At 36.7% G+C, this 17,098-nt stretch overlaps 1 protein-coding gene across 3 annotated transcripts in view; it reads left to right on the top strand.

The window, feature by feature from the left end:
- The window catches only part of SLC6A15 (solute carrier family 6 member 15), a 42,704-nt gene extending 34,537 nt beyond the window's left edge, over nt 1-8,167 (top strand). For all 3 annotated transcript variants that reach the window (XM_032416563.1, XM_032416564.1, XM_032416562.1), the window contains exons 10-12: nt 2,553-2,712; nt 6,247-6,409; nt 7,507-8,167. In XM_032416563.1, the coding sequence (XP_032272454.1) occupies nt 2,553-2,712; nt 6,247-6,409; nt 7,507-7,878 (695 nt within the window). In that variant the 3' untranslated portion in view covers nt 7,879-8,167. The remainder of the gene's footprint in view (nt 1-2,552; nt 2,713-6,246; nt 6,410-7,506) is intronic.
- Nucleotides 8,168-17,098: the final 8,931 nt, after the last annotated feature.

The following is a 17,098-nucleotide window of genomic DNA, read 5'->3' as shown; positions in this document are numbered from 1 at the left end:
TCCAATATTCCTTTTCCAAAAAGTGCATCATTGAAATTGATTAAACCTAAATTCAGTTCTCATATAAAATAGCCCTTGTAGCCTACTAGTAGCTAATATCTCCAAGTAAGAAAGAAAATAAAATAATTTATCAATATTGACTGTTATTATTAAGTCCAATGTACAAGCAATTATTAAAACCAGTTTTGGGGGTGCCTGGGTGGCTCAGTTGGTTGGGCGACTGCCTTTGGCTCAGGTCATGATCCCAGGGTCTTGGGATTGACCCCCACGTTGGGGTCCCTGCTCTGCAGGGGAGCCTCCTTCTCCCTCTCCCTCTCCTTCTGCCTGCTGCTTCCCCTGCTTGTGCTCTCTCTCTGTGTCAAATAAATAAAATCTTAAAAAAGAAATAGAGTACCAGTTTTGTACTGCACCATCCTTGCACTTGAAGGATATAAAGGATATAAGAGAAATTATAAAAGAGATAGAGATATAGGAGAGCCTTGTCTCCAAAAATAATAGAACTGATAACTAACACCAAGTCTGACTTACACCATGTAATATACTGATAGATGGCATAGTAGTGATTTAACATGTTACAAGAATTAAGAAGCTGCGAGGGTCATCTAAATATATGATGGAACTATCAGTGACAGGGATGGTAGTTGAATTGGAAAGGGGAAGGGTCTTGTAGGGGTCAGAGGATAGCTTTAGTAATAGCTTTAGTTTAACATATATAAACAGAGATAAAGGGAACAGTTAAGGAAGCCAGCCAGACCAGAGTGCAGGAACAGTGTTGGTAAGTGATGCAAAAACAAATTAGAAAATATATGTCTATACCTATATATATATATATATATAGTATTGAATGCTGGGCAGTAATATACAAGCTCATCGAAGTTCTGTTTTTGGCTCTGAAAGATTTAGTAATAACTGCTGTATAAATAACTTTCAAATATGTATTTTATCAATTAGTGCTCTGCTAAGTTTGTGTATGTACGTGTAAAACAATTTTAGCAGTTTATTAAATGCTTATGTCTTAACTCAGCTATAAATGAGAAACTTCCTTATCTTCTCCCAAATGAGGCAGTCTCTACTTCTGAAGTTTCTATTTAATTCAAGGCTACCTGTATCCTGCCTGATGTGCATACTAAATAACATCTTTGCCACTTTCCTCATCTTTGCCCCATATCTAAACCCCCCTGTAGTAAGAGGGCTTGCAGAATTAAGGGAAAAGCAACAGTGTAGAGGGAAAAAACACACGAAGTAGTATTTGGTGACCCCCACTGGGAGAACCTGTTTGGTCAGAGCAAAGGGGAATGTCCTCTCTTTTCCCATTACCTGTCTTTTGGGATCATACCTATACTTAAAGTCATATTTCACCTCAATGAAATGTTGTGCTTTTGTCTTGTCTGATAGTACAGTAGGACTTAGATAAGTAAATTACTTATAGTCTTTACTCTCAAATCTCCAGCAAAGCTCTTACTATCTGTACCACCTAGAATATGCTTTCTTCATATTCACCATGTACTACGGTGTAAGTAGGTGAGAGTGAAAGTGACACAGGCTGTGGTTCAAGCCCTGCTACTTCCATCCTGAGACTTTGAGTACAGTATACTGGGACAAGCATTTAAATATTTCAGTAGGGGCGCCTGGGTGGCTCAGTCGTTAAGCGTCTGCCTTCGGCTCAGGTCATGATCCCAGGGTCCTGGGATGGAGCCCCTGCTCAGCGGGGAAGCCTGCTTCTCCCTCTCCCATTCCCCCTGCTGTGTCCCTTCTCTCACTGTGTACTCTCTCTGTCAAATAAATAAATAAAATCTTAAGAAAAGAAAATTTCAGTATGCGATAGACTCCAAGTAAATGTTACTTTTCCATCTCTACGTTATATGTTTATATATAATATTCATTTATGTATGATGTAACTCATACAACTAGCATTGTCCTTGAGAAATGGAGGTGATGACTTCACTTAACCCATACTTAGGGAGATTGTCAGGGAACCCCCATGTGATTGAACCCAAGGATGTCTGTTTTCTCCCCTCCCAAACTGCCAGTACCTGCTCTACTACTTCTTTTTTTTTTTTAAGATTTTATTTTTTTTATTTAAGAGAGATAGAGCATGAGTTGGGTGGGGGAGGAGGCAGAGGGAAAGGGAGAAGCAGACTTCCTGCTGTCTGCTCTACTACTTTTACTCGCCTCTGCTCAAAGGTGGTTGAGAAATAGAACGCAGTCATCTTTTATTTTTGACAGCTTCTCTACTAAAGTGTGTGAGAGAATAGAGTCTAGCATAAATATGAGAATATTATATGGATCCCAGGAATCTCTCTAAGCTTTTATATTAATTGTAGCTGGTCAAAAGTTACTGTCTTACAATGGATTCATATTAAATTTGGGGCTAAATCCAGGCAACTCCCAATGTATTATATTCCATAGTATCAGGAAAGGTGTTGCCTATTTTTATCATTGAAAAGTTATAAAAGTGAAGACAACGTTGTTTGAATATAATAACTCATAATTAAATGTAAAAGACTGGACTGAATAAAAGCTTAATTTTTTCATCTATTTCTTTTGTACAGTTATCTGTTGTCTTCTGGCATTTTGTATCGGCCTGATATTTGTGCAACGCTCTGGAAATTACTTCGTTACAATGTTTGATGATTATTCTGCTACACTCCCTCTGCTAATTGTAGTCATTTTGGAGAATATTGCTGTAGCCTTTGTTTATGGCATAGATAAGTAAGTATATTTGCTTTTATGCATTCATTTTTCATCTCTGTATTGGAAAGACCAATTGTCAATATCTTTTTCATTTAGAAGAGGAGGGAAAAATTCTTTGCAACAAAATCAAATCTTTTGCAGGCTCTTCTTGGTTCAATCCTTTTAATAAAGTCTATTCTTCTATTAGGTGATTAGATAGAATTGTGCGGATGGTAATATAATCTGGGATTCTGGAGCTTTGATTTAATTCTAGTTATGAAATAGTATCTTCCAGGATCTAGTGAGTAATGGCTATGCTCCAAGAACCTTGTTAAGTTGTTTTAAGTTATTATAGTTGTCCACATTTCACATTTCTCAGGCTTATGAGACACCATGTGACTTGCTCATCACCTGGACAGAGGCACACCTGGGATTCATAGCTGTCTCTGCTTAACTTTAAAGCCTGTCTTCCTAATTACTTTGCTAATCTGTTTTATGGGAGGAGTTTTATTTTATTATGATACATAACGTCCTATGTAGCAGGTCAGTTTTGGGAAGTGATCTATCCTGCTTGGAGGCATATGTGGCATTTGCTATGCCCAAATTTCATATTCACGTGGAGTCATTACTTGAATAACTAGATGCCTAAACCTCTAAATTATATACCTGCTTGATGTGAAAAGTATATATACTTGGCATGAAATGAGGCATTAGAGTAATCTCAGAAGAAAAAGGTTACTGGAGGTTTTGTACAATATTTTTTTTTAAAGTTGTTGTCTTTAGTTAACATATATGGACTAAGGCAGTAAGATCGGCAAGCTTATTAGAGGTCTACGTAAAGGAGCAAGGAGTGTGTTGCGTGAAGACCAGAGTCCTCTTAAACAACATAGAGAATGTTACTGGTATTGAATGAGCTTCGTGACAAAGCTTGGAGAATGTTTTTATTAGTGTCAAAAGCTCCAGGCAAGGAAGGGGAGGGAGACTTACTTTTAATAATCATGTACTATATGGCAATAGAAGTAATAGCTGTCTGACATGCATTAAATCTGAATCCTCATAAAAATACCCTGTGGTAACTAATATCATCCATATTATAGATGGAAAATTAGCCTTACTTGTGCAGGAGAACAAGAATGTTAGTTACAAGCCAGGACTGTAATTTAGAAGGCAATTTCAAAATTAGGTATCCCTATACTCTACCAAGATACCCCTAACTTGCACTGTGTTGGAATTTGATATTATCATTGGACTGATCTGTGGATCAATAAGATCATAATTTAGATTTCCATTTCAACAGTTTGTCATTTACAATAGGCATAGTACAAAATATCTCTTCTTAGTAGTTAGTGTCCCTAAATAATAATAGTTAACAACAGCAAGAGTAGTGATACTACTACTAATAGTAGTTATTAAACTGGTCTCTATTAAAGTCCTTCTATATGTGCACCTACTAAATTCCTACTGTATGCAAGGTAGTGTGCTCTGCATACATTGCCTATGAGCCTAACAATAACCTTCTAAGATAGAAATCTCTTTTTTGAAAATGCCCAAAAAATGCTCTTCCATCTTTTGGTGTATATGTTAGTGTCTAAAAATGCAAGAAAATTCACTTCACTTGAATGTGGCCAAATCTTAGGAAAAATATTTTTTAAAAAAGAGGAAAGGAACAGAATAAATCCCTGCAGACAACAAAAGAACATAAGCAAAATAGATGAAAAACTAACCATATTTCAAAAATGAGTTGAAATATATTTTTCTAAAAGAAAAAGAATAGCATACATCAGTTGTTTAAAAATCAAGAAATATGATAATTAAAGAAAAGGAAGATTTGAAAACAGGTGATAGAACTCAGGAAATAATTGTGAATATTAATATTCAGATGATGATCAAATTAAAAAGAACACAAAAACAATAAGCACAATGACTAGTTCCACGAGAATTAGAAGCTAGAAAGGAGGAATACTTTTCTTTAAATCAAGAAGAAATACAAGGGGCGCCTGGGTGGTTCAGTTGGTTAAGCATCTGAATTGGCTCAGGTCATGATCCCAGGGTCCTGGGATCGAGTCCCACTTTGGGCTCCCTGCTCAGGGCGGGGGCTCTGCTTCTCCCTTTCCCTCCTGCTTGCACGCGCTCTCTCTCTCGCTCACTACTTCTCTATCTTTCAAATAAACAAATAAAATCTTAAAAAAAAAAAAAAGAAGAAGAAGAAGAAATAGCAAAGGAGCTAAGAAAAGGAATAGGAGCAGGAGTTAAACAAAGAGGACTCCACATGTGTACAGTGAAGTCCTCTAAAAGCAGTGGCTGGAACAATATTAAATGCTGTAATTGAAGAAACTTGCCTAAAATAAGTGACAACCTGAATGTTGAAAGGGCACATGATACACTTGGAAAAATAGACATAAGGCAACACCAGGACATAGTCTAGGCTCTTACTTCAAGACAAAAAAATAAAGAAATAAAGAAAATAAAAAGGGCCATCCAGGCAAAAACAGTAACAAACAAATCAATCAAAATTATTTATGAGAGAAAAATCTGATAGTCAACAAATTTTTTGTAACAATATTATGTAGTTAGAATATTTACAATTCTCAAGGAAAGAAAACATAAGCCACAGATGTTTAAACCAGCAACACTCACATTCAAGTATAGTGACCACAGACAGACAATTATGAGCATACAAGAAATTAGGGAATATAGTTACTATGATCTCTCTTTGAAGTCTCTACTAGAGAACTGTCTTTACACAGCCAAAAAATCTACTGGAACACTGGTGGGTGGGCGATGATTATCTCTAGATAAATAATAAGAGATATATAGACCACTATGTAATGACTGTGCCTTAACAGTGTTGACATCATATACCTAAAAGTGTGAACTTTATTTCATGTAAATAATACCATGATAAACTTCTTAAAACAACAACATAAGCCTAAGGGTTACTAAGTCTAAGTACTAATTTACAGGAAATAGGAGGATCAGATGCACTTGTGAAGCACCACTGTGTGGATGTAATCAGCAAAATCCAGACTGTGAGATTACTATGGTATAGAGTGTCCAGCTGATTGAAAAAAAAATTGGAAGAAACAAAAAAGAGATGTAGGAGGAACGTAAGAGATGAAAAAGGGGTTTGAGAAACACATCAGCCAGTTGCAATGTGTGGACCTTCTTTCAGTTCCAACAAATAGACTATGAAAAGAAGTGAAAGTTTAGATTATATAAACACTGATTAGATACTGGATGATATTAATTAATTATTGCTAAATAAAAAAGAGACAAGGAATTTTGAATGTATTGCAAATATTGTGTTTATAGAGTAGAAAGTCATCAGTGGGAAACTTTTCAGTAATTGGTTTGAGTGCTTTCACTAAACAAAAATCACAATACTTAACTGTTTACACTTTACCTTATGAATGCTCTTAACTTATAAGTCATCTCCCAATATGATTTTTTGATTCAGTATAAAATGTCATAGGGTATCATAGCTAAACCCTTGTCAAACTGTTGATATAATGCACATTTTTAAGGTATAGAAATATAACTCAAGGCATAATTAAATGCTTTCTTTTTATTTAGATTTATGGAAGACCTGAAAGATATGCTGGGGTTTGCTCCCAACAGATATTACTACTATATGTGGAAATATATTTCTCCTCTGATGCTATTATCACTGCTAATAGCTAGTGTTGTGAATATGGGATTAAGTCCTCCTGGCTATAATGCATGGATTGAAGATAAGGTAAAATACAAAATAAGGAAGTTAGATGAAAAAATATATGTAAAATATTATTTTAGGGGTTTTAGTCTTTTGCTTTCTTCACAGTATATTTTGCTGTTTAGTGAATGGTTTTGTTTTTATGCAAGGATCTTGAGGTTTATATTTTGTTTGGCCCCAAGCATGTATGATTTTGTTACAGATTGTAGATTTTTTTAATACATGAGAAATATGGACTTGGTCCTCACTAAAGAAGCTGTGTTTATGTCACCATAGATGAACCAATAATTATGGGGCCTTTGACTCTAGAAAACATACTGTCCAAACCACCAGGAATATTTTTCTTATATAAATTTATTAAATCATATCCCAGATAATGTGTAACAAGAAAATATGCATTAGCCATGAAGATATAATTGAAATAAATATTGAAGGAAAGTTTTGTTGTAAGTGTTTTATATTAGCAATGATGATTTCAATTTCTGTTTTCAAGGTGCATTAGCCACATCATAATAAAGATACATATTAACTGTTATAAAATCAGAATGCTTATTTTTCAGAGATACCTCTGACCTTGAACTATTCTATGGTCAATAACGCTATATAACAACAACTAAATTCATGACTGGGGCATTAACAAGTCTGTTAACCCTTACTAAAACCCTTGGGGCCAGATGTGTTTCAAGATTTAGATTTTCAGATTTTAGAAAGACAGTGTGGCACATGTAATTTAATGACTGAGAGCAATGCTGATTTATTATTTCTCAGGGTTCTGCAGGTGAACTGGGTCATTCTCTAGGTTTTACCTGAACGAACTCATACAGTTGATTGAACTTGGAGCACCGGTCTCTCTCTATGTAATCTTTCATTCTTGGCTTCTTGCCGGCATGATGGACTCAGGGCAGCGTCCTAAGAAACAGAGGCAGAACTTGCAAGGCCTGTAAAACCTCGCCTTTAGAGCCGATTGATGTCACTTCCACAACATTCTGTTGGTCAAAGCATGTCACAAGACTCTTTGCTTACAGACCTGAGACAAATATATATTTTTTTTCATGTACTTACAGAGCAAGATTATCAATAATGATTTTTTTTTTTTTTTTTTTTTTTTTTGGCTTTCACAGGCATCTGAAGAATTTCTGAGCTATCCAACATGGGGACTGGTTGTCTGTATCTTGCTGATGGTCCTGGCAATACTCCCTGTCCCAGCTGTCTTTATCATTCGTCACTGCAACCTAATAGACAATAGTTCTGGTAATTTAGCATCTGTGACCTATAAGAGAGGAAGGGTCCTGAAAGAGCCTGTAAACTTAGAGGGCGATGATGCAAGCCTCATTCATGGAAAGCTATCCAGCGAGATGTCATCTCCAAATTTTGGTAAAAATATTTATCGGAAACAGAGTGGATCACCAACTCTGGATACTGCTCCCAATGGACGATATGGAATAGGGTACTTGATGGCCGATATGCCGGACATGCCAGAGTCTGACTTGTAGCTGGGAGGGAAATATCAGCAGGTTCTATTTGGTTCATTTTTATCAATGAACATTGGCTCTACTAAGAGAAGCATTAGGCTTCACTTATCAGAGGGTGATCTCAGGTGTTCCTTGGCTGTGATCTTTAATCCTAAGTATATGTAAATTCAACTAGAGCATTCCTTTGGATTGTTTGGTTTACATTTGCGCAGAAAGAGTTACAGACAAGAGCTTATAGTGACTGAGGTCCAGGTTTGTCAGGATTTTTAAAAATACTTTTGGGTGTTTTTTCAAGCATTTCTATCTCAAAGGAAAAAAAAAAAACAGGTGTTACCTCAGTTTCTAATAATTTCTGGTTTAATAGTATTGGCAATTCAAAAATGGTATACTTCAAAATTTGTAAGTTTGCCTCCGGGTAACTCCCAGTATTGCAGTGAGCAGCTGTGTAAGTCGGCGCCTCCAGGCACACTTCCATGAATATGTTGTGTAGATAGGCTGTACTTATTTTGGTAGCATTGATACCTTCTTAGGCGATTCACTGAAGAAAACTGCAAAATATTTTCTTATGTCATAGCTGGTATAGAGCAATAGTATCAAAGAATAATGCTGGGTGACAGTTTCGATTCGGAGATGACTGGGGATCATGTGCGTGATGCTTGTATATTTTGTGTAAAATATATGTGTGAAAATGATCTAAGAATGAGTCACTCAGCACTCTCAAGAATTATGCAGATTCTGCATTTTCCTATGCCGTGTGCCTAAAAACCTACTTGATATTTATTGTGGTTTCAAGATTACTCATAGTATATTTATATATACTTGCAATGTATATAGATGTATATTAGTACTCTTAAGTACTGATTTGAAAACTTGAAGCAAGATGGCCTTTTATTTCATATCTTTCTGTTTTGCTTCTGTTTTATGCAAATATAAATCCTTTTTTTAAGTGATTGTTAAGATTGTATGGCATTACATTTTAAGCTACAAATAAATGAAGTTAAAAATGATGTTTGTTTTCCACACTGATTTTTCTTATATCACCTGAATTGGATTATCTTGCATTTCAGTCAGCACTTAGGCATTTCTCGTAATAATTAATCATTACATTCCAAGAGGGATTAATAGATTCATTAATAGAGTTACCACCACTTCAGAGACAAAGGAAAAGTAGAGTACTAGGGTTAAATGGTATTCTAACGTAGTCTCACAATTCTTGAAAAAGTAGTCTCCTAGGAGATCATGTGTGCAGTTGACTGCTTGCAGCATCGGTATAGTCTCTGAAATGTAAATTATGATTATTTTTTTATGAAACTGTTGTATCTATGAAAGTGGGTGAAGCAGAACCCCACTGAGTGCCATCTCACTAAAAGGCTTTTATTTATACCCACCCTACCGCTATATTAGTCACATTTAAAAAATCACAATGAATACAGCAGCAAAATACGGGAGGTATTACACACACCATATCCATTAATGAATTTTTGGCCAAATATGTTTGGTCCTCTAGAGATGTATGTTAACAGACTGCATCACAGCATTTAAAATATAATTCCACTGGTGACTAAAACTTTTGGTTCTGTTTTCACATACTTGTTAATACTGTATTTTATATCAGTTTAAAATTAAAAAATATTCATTGATAGGAAATGTATGTACATTTTACAGAACTCAAAAATTATAACAGTTCAGTGTAGAGTGGATTTCCCTCCCAACATTTCTCCTAGTCACCCAATTCCATCCTTAAAGGCAACCGCCATTACCACTTTCTTATGCATCCTTTTGGCGATGTGTATGTGCATCACACAAATAACAGCATTCTGTGTTCTGTCTTCTGGATCTTATTTCTGTGAATAATTTATCCTGGACATTGTTTCATGTTAAAGCACACAGATCTGCCTCATTATTTCAGATGTTGAAGGAATAAATTTTACTTTTGTGTTGAAGCAATATTTTTTATAAGCTTCCCCAATTTTAAAAGGTTTGTAGCAAATACTTATTTACCTGCTGGCCTTTACCTTATCACGACTATAGACTGTCAAGCAACACTATCTCTCTTCGCTCCCTCTCGCCATGGGCTCTTAAATCTACAGATGGGATACTTGCCTTCCACTGGCGAATAGATCTCCTCCATTTTGTTTACACAGTAATGTGAAGAATGCAGGAATCCTGTACGATGGAAGAGAAGCCAAATTGTTTCTCATGCCCTCACGTGGCAGATGAGACAACTAGACAGTGAAAAGAACAGGTCTTCTCTCCTTTCTGCTTCTTTTATTCAGTCAGTTCTTCAGCTGTTCATTCATTCACTCATTTGCTCCCCTTTCTTTGAGCATCTCTCCACCAAGAATCTGCCCTATTCTTAGTACTAAGCCAAGGCACTATTGTAATTAGTGTGGCCTATTCATTTTTACCCTATTTTTCTCCTCTTTGTCAGAGAGACCCCTCTCCCACCCTTTCCCAGGCAGTGTAGTATTTAATCAATAAACAGTAATGCATAAGAGCTATACCTGTTTTTGTATTACTTTCCATGACTTTTGTAAACTGGCCTAAAATGTACCTGGATATAACAGAGACAGGTGTTGGCTACCTTCAAATGGAAAGGAGGCTGGGGAGTGTGACAGTAGGGTTAACAGAGTGTTCACTGGGTAGAAGTAAGGGGAGAAGAAGTATTCACTATTAGGTGTTAGAATCATAAGGAGTGAGTCTAGTAGTTTGAAGCAACAAAGTCTTAGGATATAATTTTACGAAAGTATTTTTGCATTTCCATGTGTTTATGTGTATGTGCATTTTTTAAAGGAAGAAGGTACTTTCATTATTGAATCTTCAGATGGGCAAGTGATGCAGAATGTTTAGGATTAAGATGTAGTGCTTCTTAACTATAATTATGTGTTAGAGTTACTTGTGTCCTTTTTAGAGATGTATTTCCAACCTATTAAATGTGAATTCTTTTGGGATTGGATGCAGGACATGACTTTTCTTTTTAAACTTATTCTAATGTGCATTCTTGGTTAGGAACCGTGGGTATGAAGGAGATGAAAAGAAGGACAAGTAAATATGAACTCTAATTGTCTTCAATCAAGCAGAATGGAAAAGAAGATGCTGTAATTGTGATAACTGGGGAGAAAAATAATTTAGGTGGATAGAAGTTGGAAATCATAATTTTAAAAAATGCTTTGAAGAGTAAAATATCTTTCTCCTTTTGAGACTTTATTCTGGTCACTGCTTCCTGAACACTACCCCCCCCCCCAAAAGACCCATATCTATGTCGATTGAATATGAATAAAATAATACCAATTATATGGATTTTCCCATAAATTTTAGTTGTAAATTTTTTGAGCTGTAAAGTTTTGACAAAAAAACGCATAAAACTCTAGAAAACCTATTGGAAATATTAAAGATAACACTTTCCATAAGCTAGTCATTACTGAGTATAGCATATATTACTTTCATAACTAGCACTGAAGTGTTTCATATGTTGTTTTGCCTCAAATGACTGACTTCAAAATTGGCTGATTGTCTACTTATTTGGACATATGTTCCCATCTAAAACATTGGCTACAGAATGCCTATCATGTGGAGGTAAAAAGGAGGAAAAAAGACTGGAATGTTGTCTTGTCCTAAATTCAATGACCTTTGGGTCCTGCTTTAACACACCTGTCATTCTTCAGGTACACACACAGACCACATACCTTCAGGTACACACACAGACCACTACCACGGCCACCAATAACAACAGAAACAAAAACACCTGATTTATATGAATAGCAAAAACCATGCCCTGTTGGTACCCATGCAGTGCTGCCTGTGGTGACGTGTAAGTATAAAGAACCATGCCCTGGAGATTAATGGTGGTAGCCCAGCTGCTATTCTTTTCCCCCCGTTTGCCTTTTCAGAATATATGCATACGTTGCATAGTAAGGAAGATAAAGATTTTGGAAGAGGGTGGCATTTATGTTTCTGAGAATACAATTTTCTTGAGAAAAAGCCATTAAAAGAGTTGCAAATATATGTCATTTTACTGTTCTTTAAAGGGATGCTTATGAAAAGCAAAAAAGCAGAACACAATACTCCAGTGTACACCAATTTGAAAAGATTGTGTAAAGCTTAACATTTTCAAGCTTGGTAGCAATGTGGTGTTCACTTGATCTGCTCATCACTAGCATTCACCCACATTACTGCCCAGGGCAACAGAATTCATGCATGCAGTTGCCTGGCCTATATTCATTTTCCCTAGAGGGGTATCTCTCTCGTCAGGATTATGCCTCCCCCCACCCTTCATTTTAAAGCTTTGCTTTAACTTGAATAAATATTAAAAGGATCAATCTGAGAACATTTGGGGTCAGTTAAGTCAATATCTGGCAGAATTGAACAAAAGAGATACCCTCTCTGAGCAAGAGGGGATCTGGATAGCCCAATCTCTCTGCTTGACTAATCAAACCAAAGTTTATTCTTAAGTAGTTTTTAAATAATATTTTAGGTAGGATCAACCATTCAGTTCAGCCTTTTATAAATAATCATATGAGATTGAATCATCTCAATCCTTTTTTCTGGGTTACTGTATGAAGTGATGCAATATCAGTGCAGACAACCAAACATCTAACCAACCAGCCATTCCAAATAAGAACATCTACTCCCCCTTACTTTATTCAAGTGAGGTCACTGATCAACGTATTCTGAGACTTCGATTCAACAGAATAAATCTAGTTATTTACATAATGCACACTTTATCATGATATGGAATTTATTATCTATTTTATCTTTACTTTTTAACTTGTAGCTGTAACTCACATCTATTAAAAATAGAGAGCATTTCCTCATCCAAAACTCTTTCACTTTTAATTTTTTCCCACCTCTTCATAAAATACTGATATTCTAACAAATCCCAATCCAAACAAAGAGATTAAGCTGCCTTCCTCTTGAATTTTACAGATGAATTACAATAGCAAAACAGCACACACTTTTTGCCATCACTTTGTGGTTAACTTACTTTCTGTATTGCTTTAGAAAATACAGTAGTCCATTTCCTAAACTTGAATTTTTCAAAGTTTTTAAGTTTTTGCATTTCTAACTTTTCCAAACAAGGCTTTTAAAACTGGTTCTCTATTCTTAGGCAGAGTAAGCAAAACATCTCTAGAATGGGAGTGACAGAAGCATCACTTTTTTTTTTTTTTTTTGTATTCTTATCACAAAAGTAAACTTTGTAATGCATATAGTGCTGACAAGCACTAGTTCAGAGATTTTGCTACTATTAAATGAAAAAGTATCTGGAATTTCACAAGTAATTTGTCTCATGGGAATTCAATAGCTGTATATGATTGAGGCACAAGTGTTTATTATAATCAATTTCAGGGACTTTCAAGGGCATCAAGGAAGTTCTTGTCATGGGAAGAAAATATTTTTGGCATTAAACAGTCCTATTTCTGAATAAAAATAATGCTGATAATTATTTGACAACAGTCTGAAGAGAATTCTGAATCTCTGTCTTTACATCACTATTCCAGTCATCAGAGAGGAAAATAATTTATCTGTGAATGAGTCTTTGTCTTTTAATAGAAAAAAAAAAAAAAAGGATTGCCTATGTGATATCATTAAAGAAAGACGGATCAGTCAGCTCTGGTCTTTTCAGAGAAAAGAGGGAAATGCTTCCAGCAGAAGAGCTTCCTGGTGTGCACTAGATGGATGAGCAGACTGTGGGACTTCGCTTTCCTTTCCCAGACTGGGATACCCTTCACTGATCAGCCAGGCATGGCAGCCTTGTCTGCGCTTATTGATTAGCTCTCAAGGCTGACTTGGAGCCTTGTGCTGTCCAGTTTTCCGATTTGTCCAGCTGGTTTCACACAAAAAAACACTAGGCGCTGTCACATTAGAATGGAGCCTTAACCGCAGCCCCATCTTAAAAATCACATGGGAACTTACTGAGAGCAGGGTTATTGCTTAGCATAACCCATGAAAATTCTGGAAAAGTAGCTCCCACCCATTACTCATGTTTTATGAACACAATATATTTTAGGTAATGTGGATTTGAAAGTCTAGAGACTCAGCTACGGAAAATTATAGCTCAAACTTTTGAAAAGGTGAAGTGTAAACATTCCAGGTAAGAGCTCTAATATAGAGGCTTGGGCAGTATTAACACCATTTAAGCTGGGTATTTACAGATATTCATGGACTTATGAAGGGGTTACATCCTGATAAACCCATTGCAAGTTGAAAATATGACAAAAAATGCATTTAATACATCTAACCTACTGAACATCATAGCTAAGCCTAACTTAAAACACTTACAGTCGCCTACAGTTGGGCAAAATCTCCTAACACAGTCTATTTTATAATAAGCTATTGAATATCTCATGTAGTTTATTGAAGCCTGTGCTGAAAGTGAAAAACAGCATGGTTGTAGGGGTACAGAGTGGTCGTGCGTCGGCTGTTTACCCTCTGATCATGTGGCTGACTGGGAGCTGTGGTTCACGGCCATGGCCTAACATCGCAAGAGACAGTATCATCCCACGGATCACTAGCTTGGAAAAAGCTCACAAGTAGAAGTATGGTTTCTACTGAATGCATATGGCTTTCGCATCATCATAAAGTCGAACCATCGTAAGTTGAGCCCTCATAGGTCAAGCCATCATTAAATCGGGGACGATCTGTCTAGTTTTAACTGAGGCTTAAAGCCGACCAGGTTTTCCTCAGGTCTTCCCTCCTACTTTGTCCACTTTGAGGCTGTAGTGTTCCCCTGCTCTTTTCTGTCCTCTTTTCCTTAACTCTTATCCATCAGTCAAGGAATAAATAATTAGAAAAGTTTTAGGTTTTAGCAGCACTCCCAGGGTCTACCGTTTGCTAGCAAATACAGTCTTTTTTTTTTTTTTCCAAGTAGGCTCCATGCCCAGTGTGGAGCACAACGTAGGGCTGAACTCATGACCCTGAGATCAAGATGGGAGCTGAGACCAAGAGTCAGGTGCTTAGCTGACTGAGCCACCCAGCTGCTCCTACTAGCAAGTACAGTCTTAAATCAGTTCCATTTTTAATCCACAGAGGCCCTAGTGCCTGGGGAGGCAGGAGATAGGGCTTCTACTCAACTCCACCCCCCTCTTCAATCAACTAAAGCAGTTTCACTTTTTTTCTGTTTTTAGGTTGGGTAACATTTCATTAAAAAAATGAATTCCAAGTTTACAAGAGGCTATATGCAAATTATATATATATATATGTGTGTGTGTGTGTGTGTGTGTGTATACACACACACACACACACACAATAAGAACACTTTGGTCCTGGAGTCAGATTTATTTTTTCTTATTATAAGCTCTACCACTTATTACTATATAACTCTGGACAACTTATCAAGCCAGTCTGCATCTCAGTTCCCTTATCTGTAAAGTGGGATTGATGATAATATCTACCACATACGGCTATTAGGAAAATTAAAGAAGATAATGAGATGCAATGTTCAGCACAGTTGCTGGCAGAGGAAGCAATCCTTAGATTCAGGCATTCTTCAAAGGCTGAAGATGATCCTTATAAACTTGAGGCTTTTGAGAATCCCTAAAAATCAAGCCAAATAATAAGTTTTTCCCTATTTTTCTTATGTGTAATACTAGCCTTGAGATGCCAAAGCAAATTAAGCCTCTTAGAAATGGCCAAGGAATTACATACTTCTATTCCATTCCAAATACATTTTCCAAGCCTATGCCATGTGTACATTACCACCAAATTAGAGATACAGAGTAAGTTATAAGATCCAACCAATGAATGCAGGGTTGGAGATTGAAGATGTGGCAGAAAAGTCGAGAGTCAGAGACCCAGGGAAGAAATGGGAGCTAAGAATCAAAGGAAAAAATGAGGTCTGAGAGATCAAAACTTTGTGAATGGGAATACCAAAATCCTGTTCATATGGGAGTAGCAATGGTTTTTTTGTATTGGCTTAAAACCAGAGCAAAGCCAACCCTCCCTGCCTTCTACCAGGATAAATATAGCTGGATGACATGCCTTTGGTGATGTTTCTAGGAAGAAGTTGCTGTGGCTGAGGTCGAAGAGGTTGCTGCCTGTGTTCTTCTTTAGGATTTTGATGGACTCCTGTCTCACATTTAGGTCTTTCAACCATTTTGAGTCTATTTTTGTGTGTGGTGTAAGGAAATGGTCCAGTTTCATCTTCTGCGGGTGTTATGCTGAGCGAAATAAGTCAATCAGAGAAAGACATGTATCATATGCTCTCACTGATATGAGGAATTCTTAATCTCAGGAACAAACTGAGGGTTGCTGGAGTGGTGGGAGGTGGGAGGGATGGGGTGGCTGGGTGATAGACATTGGGAGGGTATGTGCTATGGTGAGTGCTGTGAATTGTGTAAGATTGTTGAATCACAGACCTGTACCTCTGAAACAAATAATACATTATATGTTAAAAAAAAAAAAAGAAGAAGAAGATAGCAGGAAAGGAAAAATGAAGGGGGGCGGAAATTGGAGGGGGAGACGAACCATGAGAGACGGTGGACTCTGAGAAACAAACTGAGGGTTCTAGAGGGGAGGGGGGTGGGGAGGTGGGTTAGCCTGGTGATAGATATTAAAGAGGGCACGTTCTGCTTGCAGCACTGGGTTTATACGCAAACAATGAATCATGGAACACTACATCAAAAACTAATGATGTAATGTATGGTGATTAACATAACATAATAAAATAAAAAAAATAGCTGGATGACAGGTACATCTATGGAAAGCAAGGTAAATGGTGACAAACTCAGATACTTCAAGTTAAACAAATTTTATAATCTAGAGAGCAGGAGGGAATGTTAGGGACTGGACTACATGTCTAAATTCATTCAAAATGATTGTTTTAAAAAAACACTAAGATTCACACGTGTTAATGGAATAACATAGGCCTGGGGGCCAGATTCTGCAAACAGGCTGTTAATCTGCAACCACATCCATGCACAATATCTCATCTGTGTCCATCTAAACTCTTGAGAATCATCTGACCAGGGAATATTTCTTCAGACACTATTATTATGTTGGCAGGCAAATAAGAAGACACTAGATTTATGAAACCTCCTGAGTGCTTGGATAATTGCCTTTACCTAACCAGGTAGCTATAGAGAAAGTTCAGAGAAGGGAAAGTACTATGTAAAAATGCCTTGCAAAATATAACAATGGCTTTTTCTCATAAGTCAAGTGTCTATCCCTTGGTGAATTCTGTAGTGCTCTGTTGTGCTCCTGGAATGAAGTCAGTATAAAGGCAGAACTCGGAGGGAGAGTATAT

This window comes from Phoca vitulina, unplaced genomic scaffold, assembly GCF_004348235.1.
Source record: "Phoca vitulina isolate PV1807 unplaced genomic scaffold, GSC_HSeal_1.0 scaffold19, whole genome shotgun sequence".
NCBI lineage: Eukaryota > Metazoa > Chordata > Mammalia > Carnivora > Phocidae > Phoca > Phoca vitulina.
This window is presented reverse-complemented; position numbering and strand designations above follow the sequence as displayed.